At 62.2% G+C, this 8397-nt stretch overlaps 1 protein-coding gene across 1 annotated transcript; it reads left to right on the top strand.

Moving 5' to 3' along the window:
- Positions 1-1375: 1375 nt before the first annotated feature.
- LOC121024354 (general transcription factor 3C polypeptide 1-like) lies at positions 1376-8365 on the top strand (the record flags this gene model as incomplete). Its single annotated transcript, XM_040466591.1, has 7 exons — positions 1376-1614; positions 2959-3246; positions 3394-3653; positions 4631-4911; positions 6078-6567; positions 7232-7283; positions 8078-8365. Coding segments are annotated over 7 exons (1833 nt in total), but the record flags the coding sequence as incomplete, so codon positions are not given.
- Positions 8366-8397: the final 32 nt, after the last annotated feature.

The raw sequence follows: 8397 nt of genomic DNA, 5'->3' as shown, positions 1-8397 counted from the left end.
CCCCCCCCCCCCCCCCCCCCCCCCCCCCCCCGACGGTCTGCCTCTCGCATATCTGGCAGGCTGGGCCACACCCGCTCACTCCCCAGGCTTGGTGTGAGTGCTCCTGCACCAGCAGTCATCTGGGGAGCGTGCCCATCACACAAGGCTTTTCTTTTTTTCCTTTCTTTTTTTAAATACAATTATCGTCAAGTTGACTAACATACAGTGTGTACAGTGTGGTTTTGGGAGTAGGTTACAGGGCTTTTCACAGGAAGTGGAGGCCAGCTCCTCCCTCCCCAGAGGAGAGGAATGATGGCAAATTGGCCCCTCCCCCGCCTCTTTCCCTCTGCCCCATGCAGTGCTTTCCCTTCAGAATTGATGGTCTGTGCACCATGCCTGATGTCGAAGCTCTGTCTAGAGACATCGAGGGTGGTCTGTGGGCCTCAGACTGACAAGACCCAGTGTGTGCCCAGATCCCCCTCCGGCCAGCGCCCCGACTGACTCCTGCCTTGGCTCTGCTGATCTCCTAAGTCCCTCTGCCATGGCACAGTGGTGAGGTCACTGGACTTGAGGGCGAGGCCTCGTTCTCGCCTCTTCTTGGTCCCACCCCTGCCCAGCAATGTGGCCTCGGAAGCTCCCTTGAAGTCCACGAGCCTCTGTCTTCTCTGGCACTCGTGGTTCTGGGGGCGATGCGGCAGAGAACCTTCCGAGCCTAAAATGCTCAGACTGTGACCGTACTTTTTCCTGGCCAGCACTTTTGAGGAGACAGGCCTAGCAGGAACTGTCCTGGGGTCTAGTGGATGCTGGACATTTGCTGTTGGGCCAGTTGGCCAGATGGTGTGGACGGAGTAAAGCGGACGTGTTTGGGAACATACTGTGTGGGCGGAGCCAACCAGACATACTAATGGGCTGAGTGGGGAGTAGGGAAAGGAGTGATATCAGAGATGATTCTGCGTTGACTCCCACTGTCTTTTTTTTATTTAAAAAAATTTTTTTTAACGTTTATTTATTTTTGAGACAGAGAGAGACAGAGCATGAACGGGGGAGGGTCAGAGAGAGGGAGACACAGAATCTGAAACCGGCTCCAGGCTCTGAGCTGTCAGCACAGAGCCCGACGCGGGGCTCGAACTCACGGACCGTGAGATCATGGCCGCTTAACCGACTGCGCCACCCAGGCGCCCCAACTCCCACTGTCTTTTTATCCAAGACTTAGCTGTGGGGTGCAGAGCAGTCCTTTCTCCCAGCTGCCTGTCCCTCTCTGTAGTCTCTGGGGTGAGACGTGACGGGAGGGAGAAGTTTGAGGGTCGGAACTGCTGGCTTCCTCTGGGCACTCTCGCACCACACCCCCAGGTGTCCTTGTCCCCCTGTGGGCCCCTCCTCTACAGACCAGCTGTAGCGTCTGCTCCCCCCACCCCCCAGCTGCGGGACCACCTTGCTCACCCGCTGCCTTGCTGTGTCGCAGACTTTCCGCCTGTACCGGGAATACAAGGACCATATTCTGGTGAAGGCCTTCATGGAGTGCCAGAAAAGGAGCTTGGTCAACCGGCGCCGCGTCAACCACATGCTCGGCCCGAAGAAAAACCGGGCTCTGCCCTTCGTGCCCATGTCCTACCAGTTGTCCCAGACCTACTACAGGTGAGCCCCGCCGGCGGGGGGGGGAGGGGGGGGCTGGGGAAGGCGCAGGGCGTCACCTCCAGGGGGCATGGGGCCCTCCCGTGGCCGCAAGTGCAGGGTGCAGCTTCTGGAACGAGTTTCCTTCTCTGCTCCTGTGCCACCTGCTGTGGGGATAAGGGCAGTGCTCGCAATGGTTTGTTCTGGGACATTTACCAAAATGAGTTTCTAACGTAACAATTCGACTCACGGCACAGCCTCGTGGTCGGGCCTAATCGGTCATTCTCACAGCTCAGAGCTGCTCCGGGCTTCATCTTGAAGCCATCCCATATTTTCCAGACTCCGTTTGCAGCACACCAGCCACCTGAGTGGTGGTTTGGGATGCTGTGAGTCACCTTCCGGAGTGCCTCCTGACGGGAGCACTCCTCACGGCGTGGTCCGCAGCCGGCGTGGCTGGTCTTGGTCACCCGCTCCGCATTTTGTGCCACTGGCCTCCTTAACCACACACATGGAGAGGAAATCTGTGGAAGAGTCCCAGGGGTCTCCTCTCCTTGGCAGCCCTCCTCTTCTCCAGGCTGTTCTCCTTGTCCGTCCTCAGATCTGCACTGAGGTCGTCAGAAACAGAAGAGCAGCAAAATGGGGGAGGGGGGGGTTGGGTTTTCTTAGGCATCCCTTGCCCATAACTCCAGACGCTCACGCCTTTCTTGAAGGCCCCTCCCGAGTGACCTTCTGCGTCCTTTGCCTTCCTGGGATGCTGCCTGCTGCAGAAAAAAGAGCCGTGGCTTGAGAGGCAAGAGACATGGGTCCAGGTCCAGCAAGGCCACTTCTCGACCGTTTTTCCCCTGCAGCATTCTAGTCTGTGAGCCAAGGGGTGGTGTTCACATCAGGAAGACCTCTGGGTCCCTCCCTGGGACCTGGGCCCGCATTACAGCGATATGGGAAGGCACACTTGTGGACAGAGACCAGGCCTTGACTGTGCAGCCGCCTCATGGAGACAGTGAGACGGACACACTCGTGTCCTCTCACCTCCCCGTGGTTCAGGGCTTGCCTCGCGTAAAGGTTACCATTAACAAAACGTGCATCCACCTTCCCCAATTCGGCGCCTGTTCATAGCAAAAGGCCGCGAGGCGTGGAGTCACGGGTTAGATGAAAGGCCATGGCCCCTCCGTGCGGGTGTCCGGTGAGCAGGGAAGGCACATGCAGAGGGGATTGGAACGCGGCGCCCTCACAGAGGCGGGAAAGAGGGCTTTGCAGGGGGGCTGGCGTGGCCGGTTTTGGCGAGGGTCTGAAGCACCCGTAGCGCATCCACGCGAAGCCCTCCAACATCCCGTCCTCGGTTTGGACCTTACCTCCGTTTCGTCCGCACAGGATCTTTACTTGGCGATTTCCAAGCACCGTCTGCACAGAATCGTTCCAGTTTTTCAAGAAAATCCTGGCCGCCGGCAAGTTGGACCAGCCTGATAATTTTTCCTTCAAAGACCAGGATAATAATGAGCCTGCACGCGACATGGTGGCATTTTCTCTGGACGGCCCCGGAGGACACTGTGTGGCCGCCCTGACCCTCTTCTCTCTGGGCCTCATTTCCGTGGACGTCCGGATCCCGGAGCAGATCGTGGTGGTGGACAGCTCTATGGTGGAGAACGAGGTCATTAAGAGGTAAGGGCTGGCGTGTAGGCAGGTGGGGCACGCACGCTGCTCTGAGCACAGCCGGGGCTCCGGCACCGGGGGCTTCCTCTCACGGCCTGGGGGAGTGGCCACGCCCCGGCTCGTGCGCGGTCCCCTAGGTCCGTCTTCCTCTCCCAGCCTGGGGAAGGACGGGGGCTTGGACGAGGATGACGACGAAGAGGAAGACCTGGACGAGGGCTCTGGGGGCAAGCACCGGGCCGTCGAGGTGAAAGCCCGCCAGGCCTCCCACACCAACTACCTGCTGATGCGGGGCTACTGCGCGCCCGGCATCGTCAGCACCCGCAACCTGAACCCCAACGACAGCATCGTGGTGAACTCCTGTCTGGTGAAGTTCCGGCTCCGCCGCACCCCGGCGCCCACCCGGCTCTGGCCCATCGGTGAGTGGCGCTGGCCGCCCCACGCTCCGACCCCCTCGCCCACCCCCAGGCCTCGCGGGGGAGCCTCCGCCGGCCAGCCCTTCCCCTCCTGGGCCACCCCCCCCCAGGGGCCAGGGGCCGCGTTAGAGCGGACCCCGTCTTCTGTTCCTTTCCCTCAGTCCCACGTGCAGGCCTACACCCTCAGGTGGCCCCCTGGGCCCCGTGTCCTGGCCCACTCGCCACGCAGCCTTGTCATACTGCCGGTTCCCTCCATCGCTTGAAATCACATACTTTCACAAACTGCTTACGTGTCACTTCTGACCTCTTGCTAGGACAGTCGGGTGTTTGGCTGATATTCATGGTCTGTCACCTCCCTCCTTTATACTCTTTCTGTCTCTTCTGTTAATTACATTTGAAGCTCTAAGTAGCCTGCTTAAACCTTCCGTTCCCACATACCCTGAACGTGAGGCAGTCTCTTCCTCTCCCCCCACAGAAAGTGAACACATTTGGGCCCCTTCCCACCCCTTTCCTGCCTCCGCCTTTCCTTCGCCTTCCCCCGTCGGGCTGCACGGTGTTTACTTTCAGTGTCAGAACCCCAGTTAGTGTTCTGTGCTCTGTCTGGAGTTTGGCTTGGGCGAAAATGTGGTCCGTGTGACCGTGGTCGTGGCAGAGACAGCTTTTACGGGAAGAACGCACACCGGCCCCACTTGCGAGAGCACACGTGGGAGTTGGGGGCGGGGGCCCGCGATGTCTCCCGGGGTCTGAGGAGCAGGGAACACGGGAGCACCGACAAGGCAGGGCCCCCTCCGGGGCTCCGAGGCTGCACTTCTCACACCCTGGCCCCAAGGGACTTCAAGGGACATGTGTCGAGAGCCCGACTGCCAGGGGCCGTGCCCTGTGCAGCCAGAGGGTGACCCCTTGCTGTCCGGGGGGGCAGTGAGCTGGCGTTGGATCCCGTGCTCCGGTGTGGGCTGATTCGGGTCTCCCTGTCTTCACAGTCACATCTCTGGAAGAGCTCCCCGTGGGAATATCCTGCCTCCCCGACACGTTCACCAGGCTGATCAACAGCCAGGAGGGCCCCTGCAGCTTGGATGAGTTTGTCCACCAGGTGGAGCTGTCCGGGTATGAACCTGGAGACGTGTGCGCGGCCCTGGAGGTCCAGGGGGCCATTGCAGCCACGGGGTGCTTCGGGGTAGACCGAGTGGAGCTGAGCAGGTGGTTCTCCGCCTTCGAGGGGACAGATGGCGAGCGCACCAGGACCTTCGCAGACTACGTCCAGGTGAGCCGTGCTTTCGGGTCACCTGGGGCAGCTGCAGCTCGGGGGCCGGATGCACGCAGTGGGTGGGCGTGGCTTGGGATGCGTGGTGGAATTACTTGCCAAGATTAAAAATAGGAGATTTTGCCTAAAACCCAGCTTTGGGATGTTAGAAGGTCTGGCAGCCTGGGCCCCGTTGCTTCAGCCACACAGCACAGTTGGACAGAGCCAAGTAGGGCCATGTCCGCGGCCGTGACTCCTGGGGATCCTGCCCCTGGCCCCGCGTACTCACCCCTCTACCTGCCTGGGCCCAGTTTCATCAGGCACCCTTGAACCCAGAGAATGTCAAAACAGATGGACCTCTTAAATCAAGTGCCGTGGGGCCTGGCTCGCCCTCCTGTGTGTCGTCCGTAGTTGGAAGCAGTGGGATGCACGTCAGCTATTGGTGATGTCACAGAGATGGCTGCCTTGCAGCGTTCATGGTGGGGCAGGAGAGTAGAGACCAGTGTTCCTGGTTATCAAACCAGTTTTTAGGAGCACAGGACAGGAGAGAGGGGTTGTGACCACCATTCACGTGGTGTTTCACTGTTCACATAACTCCTGCCTCTGGAGCTCTAGGAGGTAAACCGACACGGGTCAGGCGGCTCCCTGTGTTCCCTGCTGCCCAGCCCCGGGCCCCAGGTGGCGAGTGCCCGCATGACCCTCCCCACCAGTCCTGCCTGACCTGGTTTCGGGACGTGAACTGGGGCAAGTTTCTTGAACCCTGACCTATGGGTTTTCGAATCTGGAAATGAAAAGAAGGACCACCCAGCGTTGGTGCAGCGCCTAGATCAGAACAAGGACCTCGGAAGCAGGGCTTGGCATAAGTACGAGAGGCGTTCCCGTCATTCATGTGGGAACGGTCATGGCCTTTACAGAGCTCGGGGTGTTGAGTCCCCTGGGAGGACGCTTTGATGGCCGCGTCAAGGGCACAGCTTCGGTTCCCCGAAGTTCACACCAAGCCTAGAGAGGGCCACACGGCCAGCTGGCACCCACCTGGGGCCAGAAGGCAGACCTGGGCCCCGAGTTGTCCGTCCTGGAGGGACTGGGCTTGCCGTTTGCTCAGGGCACTCAGACACATCGGGCAAGGGAAGCGGGCGTGAGGATCGTGCGGTCCCCCACAGACCCAGTGTGTCCCCCTCTTCTCCTAGGACCTCTTGGAGTACCACCAGGTGGTGGAGGTCGGCGGCAACACTGTTCGCCTGGTGGCCATGGCCTCTGCCCAGCCCTGGCTCCTGCACTCAGTGCGGCTAAAAGGCAAAAAGGAGGATGTGGACGCTCAAAGAGAAGACCCCCGGAGCCCCCGGAGCACCAAGAGGCGTGCCAGCTGGACGAGCAGCGATGTGGCCCATCAGGGTGGGGAAACCGACCTGGAGAGTCCCCAGAAGCCCCCCGCTAAGAGGCCCGCGCTCCAGGATGTGCGCTTGGCCCTGAGCCCCAGGCCCAGAGCAGAAGAGGAGCCGGAAGCCCCGGCCCCTGCTCCGCCAGCAGCTCCCGGAGACGCAGGCGTGAAGGAGCCTGCCCCGGGGGCGCTGGAGGCCGGGCAAGAGTTCCAAGAGAATCTGAGGGCAGCCAGCCCTCTAGGCCAGGAGCCGCTAAGCTGTCAGGCCCAGCTTCCAGAGGGATCTGAAGACCCCAGAGGTACCGAGCCTTGTCGCCGGCCCACCCTCCCCCACCTGCCCATGCTCTGCCCTCGGGTCCAAGCAGTCCCCACATGCCGCTGGGAACCTGCCCCCGGCCACAGAAGGCCGTTGCCTCCAGCCTTTCCTGTCTCCACGTAGAAAGGTCTCGCCTGCGTCCGCTTACTGCTTCCACTAGAGGGCTTCAGACTCCTGAGTGGGGGTGGGGGTCCTAAGCGTGGTCACCGGGGTGCTTCTGGAGGGCTGTGTGTGCCAAGGTGTCCCGTGCGAGGGAGCGGTGCCTGAAATAGGAGGCGTCTCGCTTTCCGTCGGGACCGGCTGACGCACGGGGACTGAAACCTCCCCTGTGGCGAAAGCGCTCCTGTCTGGGCTCAACGCGGGCCTCTTCACGGGGCTTCAGAAGGTCTTTGCCTGGGGTTTATGCACAGAGCTCTGCGGTCAGGGCTTCTGGGCGGGAGGGGCTCGCTTGGCTCCCCTTGTGGGGGCTCCTCGGGGCCCTGGGAACACCCCTCACACTCGCACGCCGTGGCCCAACCCGGCTTCGTTCTGGGTGTGCCGGCTTTGTTCCCTCAGCCCCAGAGCCCGCAGGTGCGTGTCGCACGGAGGGAGGAGGAAGAGGCGGACTCCGCCCCTTAGTCTCCCTTGTCCTTTCCCTCTCCTGTCAGGTTCGGCAGAGAGTTCTGTGGCCGGCAGCCTGTCCCAGGCAGCATGGGAAAAGTGAGTGTGTGCCCAGATTCGGGGGGCCTGGGCGGGGCGTGGGTGCGACGGTGGGGAGTATGCCCCAGGGTCCCCGTAGTGATCATCACGTGGAGGTGGTTCACGGTCGGGCACAGTGGTTCTCGGCGGGGGGACCTGCAGACTCATGGCACGTTGTCCCGCTTGCTGGGGGGCACAAGGTAGGAGCTTCTCGCGTGCGGTGGGCGAGGGCCCGAGGTGTGGGCTTCTGCAGTGTGGGTCCATCTGGAACCGTGGCCTTTCTGGTGGGGGGGCACCCCCACAAGTGCGTACGTGGCCCTCAGCTTGGCGGGGCCGAGCGCCCCCGGCTCAGATGCAGCCCTTCCAGGGCCCAGGCAGGGCGGGCAGAGCCAAGTGTCCAGCCGATGCCGGGCCTGTCCTGTGCCCAGACCCCGCGCGGCAGACCGGTCCTGGGGATAGGGGGCGGGGGGGCTGCCAGATATGACACGGAAGTAGAGCTTCCGCATAAGGACCCCAGCTTGGCCCAGTGTGCAGGCAGCCATTGCCTCAGGGTCCGGGATGGAGCTGGCGAATCCAGAAATCGAAGCTCTTTTCCGTCCCCAGCCAGTGGGGGTCCGGCCGGGGGCTCATCGAGGCCTCGGTTGAGGCTGAGGGGGAACGGGTCCCCTCAGCCGGTGATCCTGGGCCCCGGGGCCGGGACTCCTCCATCCAGGTGGGAAGGGCCTCGGCGTCCCATCTGTGGAGCGGGGGGTCCGTGCGTCAGCGAGCCTGTCCCCTCGCCCGCCAAGCCCGACAGCAGACTGCCGTCCCCGCAGGGACTGCGAGGGCATCTCGTTCGTCGCCCGCCCGTGGCGCATCGTGGACGGCCACCTGAACGTGCCGGTGTGCAAGGGCATGATGGAGGCCGTCCTCTACCACATCATGACCAGGCCCGGCATTCCCGAGACCTGCCTGCTGCAGCACTACCAGGGCGTCCTGCAGCCCGTCGCCGTGCTCGAGCTGCTGCAGGTGCGGCCGGGCCGTCGGGGGGGTTTCTAGGATGGGCCTGAGGGTGCCGAGACTACCCCCCCCCCCGGGAGTCCTACCCCCCAGCCCTGCCGAGAGACATGTACTCCCCACCTTCCCATGAGCCCTA

Source organism: Herpailurus yagouaroundi, unplaced genomic scaffold (assembly GCF_014898765.1).
Source record: "Herpailurus yagouaroundi ecotype Mexico unplaced genomic scaffold, PumYag 63870, whole genome shotgun sequence".
NCBI lineage: Eukaryota > Metazoa > Chordata > Mammalia > Carnivora > Felidae > Herpailurus > Herpailurus yagouaroundi.
Note: the sequence above shows the minus strand (reverse complement) of the source record. Positions and strands in the feature narration are given on the sequence as shown.